This window comes from Caloenas nicobarica, chromosome 1 (assembly GCF_036013445.1).
Source record: "Caloenas nicobarica isolate bCalNic1 chromosome 1, bCalNic1.hap1, whole genome shotgun sequence".
NCBI lineage: Eukaryota > Metazoa > Chordata > Aves > Columbiformes > Columbidae > Caloenas > Caloenas nicobarica.
Window position 1 is genome coordinate 102,395,089 of NC_088245.1, and position 16,081 is coordinate 102,411,169.

General features: G+C 37.3%; 1 protein-coding gene across 1 annotated transcript in view; it reads right to left on the bottom strand.

Annotated features, from left to right (window-relative positions):
* Positions 1-301: 301 nt before the first annotated feature.
* The window catches only part of ANOS1 (anosmin 1), a 144,352-nt gene continuing 128,572 nt past the window's right edge, over positions 302-16,081 (bottom strand). Inside the window, exons 10-14 of the mRNA XM_065655572.1 lie at positions 12,014-12,108; positions 9,711-9,882; positions 8,269-8,489; positions 5,405-5,546; positions 302-4,733 (exon numbers count right to left, since the gene is read on the bottom strand). Coding sequence (XP_065511644.1) covers positions 4,675-4,733; positions 5,405-5,546; positions 8,269-8,489; positions 9,711-9,882; positions 12,014-12,108 — 689 coding nt within the window. The 3' untranslated portion in view covers positions 302-4,674. The remainder of the gene's footprint in view (positions 4,734-5,404; positions 5,547-8,268; positions 8,490-9,710; positions 9,883-12,013; positions 12,109-16,081) is intronic.

Below are 16,081 nucleotides of genomic sequence, written 5' to 3' on the forward strand. Positions count from 1 at the left end.
TACAAAGGGTGAATAAATCTTCACTGTGAACTACTCCACACAATGAAACGTAGATGTAGCAAAGCTACTTGGCATGACACTGATTTTTTTTAAGATGACTCTATGTCTTCAACTTTAAAAAACAAACCTATAAATTCTGCATGGAGGAAATAACGTAGCAAGATTTTACTGTAGGATAGTTTATTACCTAAACAGTATTTACAAATTCTAAACATGAAAAGAGTGAGTAAAAGAAATCAGACTATATTTACATTTATATTTTTTTACAAATTCTTTTTTACAAGAAGTGTATTTTTTTTTCTCTAAATAACAGGACAGACACATAAGACCAATCTTTTCGTATTACATACATAAATAAATACTGACTTTAAATGAGTGTTATAGGAACATAATTTCTACAGCCAATTTGGGTAACAGACAAGCAGTTCTGTTACCTCAACTACAATATAATTAAGTAAAAAGGAAAATTTTACATATAGAGCTCTGATAATTATGTTGTAAATTGTACCTCATGAATATATTCAGCAGAGGTAATACAGTCGTTACATTTCATGCCCACAACTGAACAATGAGTTTTGGCATGCAAAACCTTATATAGTCATCAACATCTGCAGATATTCATTTACATTTTTTAAATAAAGGGTTTTCTTCATTATTTAACTACATGCAACAGCTTATTAGCATCATATTCCCGGTTACAATGCACAAGTTTGCATAACAATATTTTTAGTAATTGATGTTCACAGGTACTGCTCAAAAGGGTAGGAATATACTTGGCACATAGTATAAGAAAACGAATTAATAAATAAGTCAATATCACAACTACATTTACATATACACAAGACAAAAATAAAAAAAAATAGGGTGTTGTACACAGAATTTAGAACTGTCTGGGTCCCACACTTTATCCTATAAGGCCCTGATTTGAGACAGCATTCAAGCAAATTTTGACATCCATGCTTTATTTGAGATATCACTAAAGCTCATTCTTAACTGCACAGGTTTATTCCATCCCACTGACTTTGTGCATATGGAAGTTTCCTCTTTTGCGCACCTTCCTGAATCAGGGCCTGCTTATCTAAAACTCTCCCTGCCTCCAGCTGGGAGCATGGAGATGAAAGTATTGTGGAATAAATTGACTCACTGTTAAGGTTTCTATGCAGTTCTGCTAATACCAACAGCAAATTCCCATTCGCATTAGCAATGAGTATTTCTTTGACTTTGTGTGACCATGCAAAACATTAATGTCAGTGTTAGCACTGCCACACCACGTCCTGAGCTCCTTCTGAAGCCGCTAAGTTGAAGATGTTCAGCGTTTCAGAATTCAGACCTCTAATTTATTGTCTATGTGCTATGTTATTAACGAATACTCAAGACGATACAGCACAAGCTCTATCTTCTTTGAATTTCTCCTGCTTTACAAACAACTCAAAAATGGTCGAAAAAAATATAACAAGAACAAACCATTCTCTTCTTAAACAAAAATTACTGATGAACAATGACAAAAAAACCACTTCACAAAGCAGTTAGCAAAAAAATGGCATAATCTTATAATACTCCTGTAAGAAATAAAGATAAACAAAAAGCATCCTGAAGTCAACTGATAAATCCATCAGAATCGTACATAGCAAATCATACATTAGTGTAAAGGTGCAGAGTATCTAAAAACCTCCCAATATCTATATTAAATCTGTATTACACAAGATCATTAGAGAAAATAAATCTTTAACTACTGAATCAAGTAGTGAATTACAACTCTATTGCTGAATTAAATGTTTAATGTGACTCAGGCAAGTAAATTAGGACAATACTCTGTACAATTCAGCAAACAAGGCTTTACGAATTAGGCACTAACAACTTCATATCTGTACTACTAAATTCAAAGAGTAATCAGGAAATCATTCATAGTTGGGAATTTAACATCCATGCATGAGCTTTGTTAAACTCGTATATTTAGTTTTTGATTTGGAGGGTGACTTGAAAGGTGAGTTGACAAGCTGATTTGTAGAAGGAAAAAATAATTTACATCTTAGTGGACCCTGTATAATACACTTGTTCAATACAATTCTACTTTAAAATCTTATTTTTTGATTGCCAGAATCTGCTTGAAAAGGGAAAAGCCCTCCATGCTTTTCAAAAGTACACTGTTAATTTTAAAAGTTGGATGCTTGAAAGAGGTTTCTGTCAGTAACCAGTAACTATTTTGATTGATTTCAGCAACCAGTTCTAAGGGTATGATCACTCAGGGCTGCTAACTTCCAGTTTTTCTATCTCCAAGACAGCTTTGGCATCACTATAATAAAGACCGACATCCATGTTCTATGCTTTACCATGTCACTATGAATGAAACATAATTTCATTAACATTAATCAAGTCACTACTGATTTGCGCCAGCATAACTAGAATAGACTGTGATTGAAAGGTTTGGACAGAATTTTTCAGAGCAGCCTGAGGTAATTACTTTCCCTGATCCCACTGACTCCTGCTCTCAGCAAACAGCACAGAGATTGCTTCTACAGTCTTACCTATGCCCTGTGCAATCTAAATGTTGAAGTAGTGCGGCACACTGGTCCAATTCAAATTGTCCAAATCCAAATCAAATTTTTTTGTAAAGACTCGTACACATAAAACATTTCCATCCTGACAAAAATCTCTGAGACTCTGGCCTTCTGCCAAATTGAAAATAAACCTTTATATTAAAGATTTTATGAAGAAGACTTCATCTGTTTATTTGCCCATGTATTCTGGAAAAGGGGAGATGACAGAATGATAGAGGAAGGAATTAAAAGCACCATAGCCTTTAATATTTTTTAAAACTACTGTTAAAGGCCCAAACCATGTAACAATAGAAAATGTCTGGAAAAGTTCTTGATCACTGAGTGCATATCAAAAAAGACAACAATTGAAGTAGAAAGAGAATGGAAAAAAGAGCCCTTTAATAGCAAAGGTAGAAATGCAGGAAATTAACTCAGTTTCCTTCACCCCCTGTGGTATCAACCCACGTGAAACAAAAAGCTATAAACTTCAAAACAGACAAACTATATTTTAATATTTTGTGAATGCTCTACTCTGACAAACATAACTCTGATCCTCAGTTTCAGGTTTGTGTTTCTTGTCTTCATATTTGCTTTTCCACAAAACAGGTTGTCGTCAAGAGAAGGAAATATCACTAATGTCTGAGCTCCTCTCACTGAATATCTCAGGCAAATATGAAGCACAGGTGAGTCTGTAGCATCTGCTGGTAGAAAAAGTGGCCACCTTGTCAAGTTGGACTCTTGAGGTACATTAGCCTCATGATGTGACGGTTCAGGGAGCAAAATTCAGGAGCACTTTGAATATTCTGAACACTAGAAGCTGATTATGAGGATTCGTAGGGATGTTTATTGTCAGATACTTTCTACCCTCTCGATAATAAATCCAAGCGGTTTCTGTTTACAATCAAAGGATGTCTCTCTGTGTAGCAAATTACTCTAGACAGTTCATATTGTGCAATAAGGCAATATGAATTCCCTTATGGTTAAAAAAGGGCAATCTCTGTCTAAATTTTAAAAATGCATTCAAATAAACTATAAGCCAATGTTTTCCAGATGCCAGAATATTGTCACATCATTCTTTCTGTAAGCAAAATAGCATGGAGACAACACATCCATCCTTCTGTTTGAATGATCCACAGGGGAAGAGATATGTGCATCAAAAGCCTAAGCCAAAAAGTAGCTCTACAGCTACTTGAATAGTAAATGTGCCTCAGAATTGCATTTTCTAAAATGTTCATGTTAACTATCAGATTTTTAACTGGAAAATCAGTGTTTCTTTTCAAGATATTAATACACCTTGAAATATTATACTCCAAAAAATTATAAGTGGGATGTTAAAATTCATTCTTCCAGGCCCTATAAATTAATTGTATTAATTTCCATAGATTTTCAACAATTCTATTAATTGTCTGTTGTTTCTTTACAATGGTACATCTAGCCTGTATATTTTTAAGCTATTAACTACGTTAATAGATGATGTACATGCTAAAACATCACCATTTCAGAATGGATGGTTGATACAAATGTATCAGCATTCTCCTCCGTGGTGATACTGCAGTTATTAAATACTGACTATTTTATGGTTTCTGCTACTGGTATTTATTTTACTTATGTCTTTATTTCAGACATACGAAAATCTTCTTTAATAGCAAAATACACTAGGGTTTAAACTGGTGACAGGCAGAGCTTTAAGTAAAATAGATCATTTAAACTTGCTGATGAAAACATGGCCTACAGTGTTCAAAAGGATGTACGCATCTCAGGACAACCTTGCAAATACTAACATTGAAGTCACTAAGAGAAAAAGCTGCATACACTGCACCGTTTCAATCTACTTTAAACATAGAAATACAAAAACATTACAATGAGCACACTTCTGATCTTCTCACAGGTGTGGAGTTGAATGTGATCTTCGGTTTGTTGAATAGTGGTGGTATTGAAATTATACTTACTGTATCGTGGTTTTGGTGCAAATACAATTTGTCATGGCTAAACTACAGAGGCGTAGGTACAGATCATACCAGATGGTAACCTCCACTGCAAAAACTGCGTTCTTTGCTCCTACAGATGTGCCTTTTTCTAGCCTCCATTTGAGAGCTCAGTTTTTCTCTCAGTTATTTGTATAATCATCGGAAACAGTCTAATATTTCTCTGGAGGTGGCTTGTAGTGATGTGGATGATGTTGCTTCACATGAGATCCTAAACAAAAAAGAGGAAAATATGCACATATCAAACCCTGAATATGTAACACCATCATTTATCCCTACTAAAAAGTCTTCGTGAGGCCATCAGCTTGTAAAGTGAACTGCCTGTGCTGACAACTATGTACATGTTCAGTCCAGACAACTTTAGTGACAAAAGGATTCAAGCAGATTGATCTTGGACTAATTCATTATATTTTTTGTTGAGCATTGCAACATTATGCCACACTTTTCAGAAACACATAAAATGCTCGAAACGGCCATAAAGAAGTCTGCACTGCTTTAGAAATATGATCAGGCTTTAGCCATGCTGGACTGAACGCACCCAGAAAAATCTAATCTTGAAAGCTGAGCAATCCCAGGCCTAGGTAGTACTTGGAGAACAGACCATCTTTGAATCTCAGGTGCTGCAGGCATAAGTCACAGAGCTGTGGTGGAATGAGTGGCAAATGTCACACCACAGAAACTGAGAGAGATGAAGACTGCATTTGCTTCCATCATTGCTGACGGTCAGTTACAGGGGGAAAAAACCCAATATTTTCATGTATCTTAAATTCATGGAATGCTACTGGAAACAATAAAGTCTCTAAAGCTCGAGCTAACTGTTTACATGTGGAGGACTTAACTTCTGCAACATGTAACCATAAGTCAAAACAGTGTACTACTTACTGTGGGGTGAAAACGGAGGAAGGTCGGGTGTTCGGAATGATTTTATCGTAGCTGGTCCTTCCCCACCAGTCGTCAGCACTTGAACTTCCAAGCGGTAAAGCATTGATGGCCTCAGATTTGGCACGGTGAGTACGTAATGATCCTAAAAATAAATAAATCGCGTTAATTCTCAGAAGATCTAAAAATAAAACATAGCTGATCTACCCACACAAAGCAGGGGTTTAAACAAGTTCTGTCACTCTCAGCATCCACAAATTATTTCTTCAGAATTTTGTTAAAAAGATTTAATGCGTATCACTTTCTTTAGAGGGTTAGTTTTGATTTTTTTATTGGCCACTGTCTCTGAGCATACATTTTCACCATGTTATGGTTTCATGTGTAAAAGGTCCAAGTTGTTCCTTAGTGTTCTTGAAAATGGATGATGTGCTCATCACTAAAAAAAAAATAATAAAATTTCAACTTCTTAATCACTCTTTTTATCAAATGTCCATTATATAACTTGTTTTTATTTTGGATCTGTCTGTGAATTCCACTAATTGGTAAATTAATTCAAGGCAATTTGCAGGTCTGGCTCCCTGCTGCAGCTAGTGAAAAGAAGTGTGGGTACACAGATTTTGGCATATTTGTCCCAATTACACCATGAGAATCTGCCCTTCTGTTCTTAATCCCATTTTTGGCACGATGGCCTCAATCTTCACTGCTCCATACCTTGCATGGTAATTTATGCCTATGTAAAATAATTTCAGAGTAAGTTTATAAATGCTTCCAAATGGCAATATATCTGACTAAAGATGGAAGAGCATTAAGGAATCAAAAGCCCCGACTCACCTTATTTCAAGTTGAAAAGGATCAGTCCTGGGAAGGGCACAGCAGGGCAGTGCAGGCACAGTTTGCTCCTGTGACCTGCCAGGATGGGCTGGCCCGGAATTTATTTGCAGGGCAATTGCGCTGGCTGGCACTGCACCCAGCGCCATGCGGGGGAACCTAAGTGGGCTGTGGGGATAACTGATAATTTGCTGTTACTGCCAGAGCTGACAGTAAACGGGAAAAGAGAGAGAAAAGGTGGGGGGAAATGTGTAATTTTACTGCCAAATTAGCACATATTTGAGATGAGGCTGCTGTTAATAGGCATTGCTGAAGCTGTTCCACCTTGTATAACATGCCCAAGGGGTAGGAGCCAGAGAGGAGTGAGTACATCGCACTCATACATTCACTCTGCCCATTCATGTGCTCCTACAGCAGCTGGGACCTCTGGGTTTCAGACCCCATTGTGTAAATATTAGATTTTTATCAGAGGCTACCAACGAGAATGAGTTAATGATCATCACCATAAAATACCCTACATTCTGGTGGTTTCTGAGAGGTAGGAGATACCATTTCAGCTCAAACCAGAGTTTTCTTAACCAGTTGCCATAAATAGACAGAGAAATATATACAGTAATAGACAATTAAATAAAAGGAATCTCCAAGCTCTACAGTAGTGAAAAAAGAAGGAAAACAAAGGTAAAAAATTAAAGCATAACACAATGAAAAGGAGTGTTTTAACTAAAATTTTATATTTTTTTCAGACCTAACTGGACCAAAAGCTTAAAAAAAGGAATAGAAATTCTGAATAAAACATATGCCTGCTCCTAAAAAACAGATGAAAACTGAAAGGAAAAGTAACATCTCATGGTCTGTAACTTTGCTTATCATTGTGCTAAGGTGGCTGTTTGCAGCCAGAGGTCTGTGCCTGAGTAGCCACTTCAGGTAATCTTGCATCGTGGCTTGGTGAAGAGACCAAGGCTGAATCTGCACTGTTTCAGCTCCAGACTCTGGGTCGAGCTTTGAGTGAACTGGTGCAGATCACACCGAGTCTGTACTAAGCTGTAACTAAACAGCTCCGCACACTGCATGGTAGCTTGCCCCATAGTTTCAGAGCACCTGCGGTCAACTTTGTTGCCCTCTCCCAGAATAACAGGCTTGGAAACACGAGTGCCCTGGGCTTATGCCAATCTGTTAGGAATTAAGACAGAATGGTGAGAACCTTGCCTTGGATTTGTGGAAAATGCATCCAATGTAAGATACGTGCCACACAATATTTTACATATTCTTTGATGAAACGAATGTTGTCAAAAGATTTTCAGCCAGCTCTGCTCCAGACACAGTCTCCTTGATTGACTTCCCTGAAGTGAATGGCAAGACTCCCAGTTGTTAGCTGACTTTGGATCAAGGCCAGCTGCTTAAGCCTTTTTGTTGACTTTGGTGGATCTGGCAACAGAGACTGAATGAAGTGCTCTTCACTTGCCTCTGCCAGAGGACTAACTGAAATACCAAAGGCTATCTTAAAGCAAAACGGGGGAAGAATTCAAATTGTTAATTCTCATACTTTCAATAAACAGTGAAGTCCAGTTCTCCTTTATTTATCTGTCAGACAACCTTGGGTACTGGCAAAGCAGGAAGTGATTTTTATTTTTCTTAAAGTAATGAGTAAATCAAAGGAAGAGAAAATTCTCTTAAATCCATCAACTTGGACACTAAATAATTAGGAAAGCTATAGTAACCATCAAAATGAAGAAAATAAAAAGAAAATAAAAACTATCTATTGCCACACAGATGATCTTTTCCTCCCTTCAGGCATTTCTCAGACAGTGGTTGCTAATCTGATGATCGTGAACATTAAAATGTTTGATGTGTCATCAAGAAGAGTAGCTGTGCTCTGTTTCTCCAGCAAGCAGGAAAAATTAAGCACTTTCTCCTCCAACTTGCCTGCAGAGCCAGAGAACGCTATGTGTGACATCTGCATCATCACTAAACATTAAAAATAGGCCACATACGCACGGAATTATGAAGCCGCTAGTAAAGAAAAGTACCAAACAACTTACTGCTGGCAGTATCTGCGACTGCGAAATGATGCTGTTGGGTAAGCTGTTCTGCCGGCTCTCTGTGGTTACTTCTGCCCAAGTGACTTGAAACCCTGTCATGGGCTGGTGAAGGTCTGCCTTAGATATCTTCCAGGAAAAATGACCAGTGATGTTACCTTCCTGGACAATGAAAGACGCAGAGAGATTCTCGGGTTTGGCCAACACTTTGGGTAGAACTGGCACTACAAATTCGGAAAGCAAAAAGAGAAGCTAAACTTTGAGAGATAACGTTCAATAATGTTCATTTAGTTCCACAAATCAAGGTCAGACAGAGGTCTCTTTCTGGTGTTACCCAGGATCCTGCCAGCTTTCTGCCACCACATTTGCAGTGTTAGCCAATAGCATTTTGTGCCAAATTTAAACTCCAAATAAAATCCTGTCAGCTGTAGGTGACAGAAAGCAAAGACTATGGCACGTAAAGGCATAAGTGTCTCATTCGCTGGCAACCATTCTGCTGGTGCTCTGCGTTTCAGAACACCTGAGCTCCGCTTTTCAACTTTGGGACCACAAGAAACCCCACAGGAGAGCACAGAACCCCGTGATGCAGGTAAAAGGTAAAATTCATGCTCTAAAACTGCAGCGCAAGTTAACATGGACACTCCGATTAGGGGAAACATGACTGAGTTGCCGTTTCCCAGGAATATGGTTGTAATGCTGGGAGTTGTCAGGAGGGGCAGTCAGGAAGTGGCAACGGTGGCCAGCAGGACTCTGAGGTGACCCACAAAGCACAGGAGTACCCTTGGGGACAGTAGGGACTCAAAGTGAAAGGGCCACCCTCTAGCTGAAGAGAGAGGTCTCCAGACATGGCTGTGCAAAGCCATGGCTGACCTCACCTAGTGCTGACAGCAGCCCCGCTCCAAGCAGGCGGCTGGCCTAGCTGACACCAGAGGTCCTCCCCAGCCAACATCTCCATCATTCTGCAATCTTCCATAACCCTCCAGCTATACCTACCATCATGGCAATACTAAAAGGTGTAAGACTGCCTTTACTTGGGAGCAGAACTAACCTAAAAAAAAAATCAAACTGAAAATGCAACTTTCTCCAGTACCAAAACAGTCAAAAGATGGGTCATGCCAGCATAATTATGTTTACAGTTATCATCTGTCATTAAAATGAATATAACTGGGAAACTGCTCCTCCTTACAAAAATAAGTGTGTAATAACAAATGTCATCATATATTTATAAACGGTCCACTGAAATGACCACCTAATTGACAAAACAGTAATGTGGTATCCAAAATCTACACTGCTCTGTATTTTAGTAGATTTTTCACATAAGCATTAGTCATATTTTTATTTGATTGGAATCTTTCATTTCCCATTTTAGAATTGCTATTAAAGACCATTTTGGTGACTATAAATGCATTTGATCTATTTGGCTATTTCTCCAGATCATGCCTTACCTCCTTCAGCAGGACAATTAATGTGCTTGTGGCTTTTTTCTTTAATTGCAGAGCAAGGTGGGGTAACAAAGAAAATACTCTCAGCCTTAAAACGACTTTTAGATTTTGCAGGCAAAACTGTTACTTTGTATTTGCATGAAAATGACAGGTCCTTCAGAATCATGTAGTTTTCCTATAAAACAAACAAACAAACAAACAGATCACATGCTGCAAATAAACCTCTAGAAAGAAAGAAAAAAAGAAAAAGAAGGTGGGCAGAAGATGAAAAGTCTTCTCCAATAAAATATTTTCCTGATATCCTTAACACATGTTAGCACGGCAGCTACTCAGAGAACAAAGCAAACACTGCCTATGTTATGATTATTGTCAGTAGCAAAATATATCGGCATGGTATTTGGATACATCCTTCAATTCTGCAGAGTTCCTTCACCACGCTGCGCCAAAGCAACTGGCTTCTAACATTTAGAACAGTCTCTCTGACATGATGGCAATGGGGGCAGCAATGTGAGGATGTAAATGCTAATCGAATTAAATAAATGTAAGAAAGCTGAGTTAAGCTGCTGTAAATGACAGGCTTCATCTACATTTATCTTTTCAAAAGCACGTTCAAAGTCCAGCATGGCATTATGGTTCCATTTTTTTTCACTTTATTACATTAACTACTTATACCTTCTTATTAGCAAGAAAAGCTCCACGGATGAACTAAAAACCACAATTCTCTGTTTAAAGACAATGACCAGAGAAGAAAACTATACAGATGTGTCCTGCTAAATTCTTACTGTTGTCTACAGCACTTTTGAAAATCACAGCCTGAAAGCTTTTGCACAAATCATATATGAGATTTTTTTTTTTTCCTAGGAAAATGTCCAATAATACCTTAATGGCTAAGGTCAAAAGTCTCTCACTGCCTTTTAGATCTGCACTTCCCTTCAGAATCACTAATTTCCAGTGCTCTTCTGCATAATTCCCTCTTTTTTCTGATCCCAAACTGGATTAGTCTAACCTTCATTTGGAAGATCATTTTCGACGGCTGAGAATGGACTTGAGTCCTTGCCTTCCACCTGCTGGGAGAGTGCTCTAAAAGGCTTGACTCCTGCTTAAAACTGTGACAGAAGTATTTTTATTTGTTGTGACAGGGCCTAAATACTCAACACTGGAAACGTAAGGCCTTTTTCCACCTTGACTTATATCCAGTACCAAACCTTTTGTAGCATCAACCTTCTTCTGTTTGCTTGTAATTATTTTCTTCCTCAAAAGAAACAGTTTCCCGAAGTAGATTGGACCAATTACCATAAGATGACTGAGAGGAAATAAATGAACTAATCCCACAATGCATTTGGGCAGAGGTACAAAGAGTCTTTCCTGACATCTGGTGGAAATAAACTTCTTAAATGTTAACTTTCTCCTGTCTTCAATGTGCTTAACTTGAAATACTGGGACTGATCATAAAATTATGTCACAACCATTTTTTTGATTCACCTCTAACATTTGCTTTGTTGACCCTATGAAGCAGCAACTCTTACAAGTTAACAACCTTCTGTATAAGAAATGATGTCTTTCGATTTACTCTACTTTTACATGCCATTTACTCCACTGAATTGATCCAGTAGCATAGGTCAGGCTAAAAAGGAAAGGTGAATTGCAATTTCTTCCATTCTCCCTAACCCACTAAATCAATTGTGATGCACCAATAACATTACTGTGTTGTTCAAATAATGTGTTACAGAAACGGATGACACTAGATTGCCAACAAATTGAGTACAAAGAACTGCCACTACAATTTTATTTGGGCTGACGTATATTTACATAGAGCTTTTCTCCTTCTGTGGTATCTGTCCAACTTTCAGATCTAATGTCTAGTATTTTTCACCTATGGTCCTTTCTCCTTATTCTATTGCTCTCCTCAGGGTTGTGAAACCCACCTGCCTGTCTAAAAGAAAACCTAGTTTATTACTGACTATTGTTATTTTTCATGATTTGCACTGTGCTAGAGTCCTACAGGGCTAATTAGAGATAAAGATCCATATTCTATATGCTGTAGAAATGTATAAGTACATAGCTAAGAAGTTTGCCTGCCCTTGTTTTCTGAATAACACCAATAAAAAAAACTATGTGATATGAAACCCCAAACCACTCCAGATGCTTCATTTTTATCTTTTGCTGAAGAGGAACATAAAAAAGAAACATTCTTACTTATCTATGAAACACGGTATAAAACGTATGGTGTTATGCTACAGAACCATCCTTTCTCTTGCTGCTTAGAAGCTATTCAGAGTCAAGGAGAAGGCCGAATGGAAACTTACATAAGTCAGCTCAGTTACTTTCCCAAGTCCTTTGGTGTCATTGTGTGCACAGGACTCCAGTAACCAGTGGACTTGGAATTGATTGACGCTGGTATCTAAATGACACAAAAAGAGAGGAAAAGACATACATTATAATTACACTTTCACCATTGCAACTTTTCTGGATAAAAATAGAAGGAGTTTTAAGTATTGTAGAGCTGGTAGTTCCTCAATTGTTCCTAAGCATCCTTCGACAGAATGGAGAAAATATTATACACTTACATAATTTAAACCTCATATCAGATGATGGAGATAACTTTAAAAATAGTGAAGTCGCATTTTCAGATTTGTAAGCATATACTACTTACATTAAAAAAAAATCAAGCATTTAAATTGAGCATTAAAAAAAACCTCAATGGTGCTACTTCTAAACATCCTGCAAATGATGGAAATGACTTTGTGCCAACTGCCTGTGACTGCTTATATTGTCAGAGCAATGCAATACTGCTGCCCGGCACTGCCTGAGAAATCGGTGCCCGAAGACATGTGAAAATGACTGTAAATCCCTGAGCCTTCTCCTTTCAGAATATGTCATGAGACCTGCTCAGTATCCGTGCAAATAAAATTCTAGTCTTGACTCTTAGGAGTAATACAAAAGGCTTGAGTTTGCTCCCATTTAAAGCAATGACAAAACTTGCCGCAGTGTCAATAGTAAAAGCTTTCAACCAATTTCCAGCTCTTCTAGCTTCTTGTCTAATACTGACTGCATTAGGAAGCAAAACAAAGGGCAATAAAGAATCAGACAAAAGAAGAAAAACTCATCAGGTAGTGCACATACATCCTGTCGTTTTTGCTGGATTTAGTTCTCTATCTTTATACAGCGGAGGCAAAATTACGTCTGTTATTATTAATTAGCTTGGTATGACATAGCCACTAATGCCAAGTGCCTGATTGTGGGCTTCAGGAGGGAAAACAAGTAACTTTGATGCCTTAAGGGCTGAGCTGGCATTAGACTGCTATGAGCAATTTGGATGTAGAAGGGAAGGATTGTTAATTAAGGAGAAAATAAGCAATGTCTGAAACCAGCTTGAACGGTATTCTGGTAAAAAGACTGATTAGAAGCTCCTTGAAATAGATTTTTTGCAGCAGCTATCTTCATAACAACATGTATGCTAAATATTTGTGCGATTTCTTTGGACACCCTTTTTTTTTTTTCCAAAAAAATCTGTAAAGAAATAATTTGCTGCCTTGTGATTGTTCCCTCTCATTTAAAAATAAAGAAATGGATGTGCTTTCACTTCCCTCTTAGTTGCTGGCCTTTCCCACTTGATGTGCCTACTGGATGAAGACACAAACTCACGGTGCATTTGCAAGGAGGTTTCATCTGATTTTGTCTCTTCCAGTTCACTCAGTCATTGTCTGTCACCTGCTTGTGCCCCTCTCCTGGGACAAACGAACCAAACACTCAGCTTCTTAGGACCTGAAAAGTCTGTGCTGCTGTTTTAATCATGCTATCTGAAACATGTACCCTCTGTGCCAATTAACCACAGTGAATCTATTATTGATTACACATTCTCTGATAATCACAGCTATCTGCATGTAAGGTGGACAGCTCTTTGTAAAGCTATAAATTGGCTATTTTCACTTATAATAATTTTCACTTGCAATACATAAATAAATCACCCTCTCTTTGATAGAGATTGTCCAAGCCAATTAAGCCTTGTCATTATCCAGCCATCAAGCACTGGATAAGACACATACCTCAGGCAGGTCACTGAATATCCCTACATAGGCAACCAGGGAAAGATAAATCCCAAGCATCAAGAGCTTACAAGAGCTCAGCATCCAGATACATCAGCTTGCAGGCTTCCTAAGCCTCTGTTCAAACATGCAATTAAACAGGTTGTAACCCAAGATATTTGGTATTTCCAGCTCATGGCACAGTAGAATTCTGTTTGGATTTTATTGCAGCTCCACCTCCGTTCCTCGTGTGAGCTTCTGCTCTCAGGTAGCTCTTTTCTCCTTTTCTGCTTCTCTCCTGCATTAGCAAACTCTTAGTGACCCATTTGTAAACAGCTGTGGTTTCTGATAACCTCCCTATTTGGGCTAGAAAATCAGAGAGAGGTTAAAAAAATGTTATGTCACTTCCTATCAACTTGGCCTCTAAATGCAGGATGAAGATTTTTAATAACAATAATTTCATATTTTTAATTTAAATAAAATGAGCAAATGAATCTTATATTTGATAGTGCTCACATCTGGTATTCTGTTCACAGCCTGTATCAAAAAGACTGGATTTTCTTTCTTTTCAGTGAATATGTAAAGTTATTTCACAAAGGTTTTTGCATTCATATGTACAAGCACATCAACTCCTACAAACTGGAATGCATCAGGACAGCAACAGCTCAGTTTATCCAAAAGTTTTAATTAGAACAGGCCTTTTTGACGTCTCTAAACTTTTATTTTCAAGACTAAAACCTTCTCAGTTCTCATCTCCACCTTTGTGATTGCTGTTCATCTAAAAGACTTGAACATAAGCATGTTAATTGCTTTTTGTAAAAAAGAAGAATGTAAAAACAATTGACAACAATAAAATCCATTTTTTCCTTTTAACAAATCTATTCTGTCAGGGTCTAAAGCCTGAGTAATTTGGGTTGCAAATCTGAAATATAATAGGGAAGTAGCTCCGACTTGAGACCGAAACTTTTTCAAGAATAGGGAAAGGTGAAACATTTTGTGATTAAATAAAGCCAGAAGCATGAAAAACCCCGTGTATGTGCATGCATGAAGTATGCAGATTAAATAGCAAGACTGGTTTAGAAAATATATTTAACTTTTTTAAAAGTAAAAGGACAGAAGATGTATGTAATGATCTAGAAAGTCACATGAAAGGCTTGAAAAAAAGTGATGAAAATGTCCCATACAAATGTCAGCCCCTACCACCAAAGGTAATGATTCTGAATTAAGCTCAGCTGAAGTTAATACATTGTAACCCACAGCCACATGTATTTCTGAAAAGTCATCTATCTAATGGGACTGATTTTGGCCAGTTTTATCAGAAAGCTCTGCTATCCTTTCTAGAACAGGTACAAAACACTGAAAAGAAACTGCCAGACTCAGTCAGTCTGGTTCCTGGATATTTCAGATATCACATTATAAAGACTTTTTTGTATATATTCAATCTCCATCTTAATAGTTTGGAGTTGTCTTGATTCTGTACTTCAAATTGTAAGTCTTCATAAAGCTTTAAACTTACTTGTTCTCATGTTTAGAATGTATACCATTTAACACTAAAAAGACTGATTCTTGCACAAAGATTAAGCATTCATCCTTCCCAGAACTCAAAATATTTGCATAGAAACACTGAACTTGAAGGACATGCCAAGCAATAGCACTCAATTGAGCAGCTCTAAGCTTGTGAAATTAGTCAACATAATAATCATTTAAGTAAACTCCTTAAAGGACTGTTACAGAAGACAGCTTATTCAAACAATTACTTTTATTCTCAAGCTTATTTAAAAAGAAAAAAAAGAAAAAAAAAAAGCAAACCAGAAAAAATACTTAATTACTTGAAGAATCCCTGTAAAGTAACTGTAATGGATATGACCTTCAGGTGCACAAGCTAAAGATTTGTTGATGTTTCAGACAGCTGCAGAAAAATAATCCTCCCAAATAAACTAAAAGCTAATGGTCATTATTTTGGTTATGAATTTTAGAGTAAATTTTCTGAAGTATAAAATGAGTTCCTAGTCTAGAAAACATTCCTATTACAGACATCACATGAGCATGTTCTTAAAATTCCATATATGCTTAGCTGTTTTACTGGACAAGGCTATGCAAGGGTATGTTGGACAGAAATCTTAAAGCTCTAACTAGAAATATATTGATCAGGGGATGCTCTAAAGCATGTTGAAAAGATGTCTGTTTTGAGTCCCTCCCTTCTATGTTTCACCCAAAAAAGTCTTTAATTCCATATGAGTATCTCCACAAAGATATCTCTCTATCTGTTGTGTTTATAAAGATGTTCTTTGCCAGATTTATCTTCTTTCTCCCCCTCCCCAACCTAAACTCTTTAGTTCCAATTTCAAT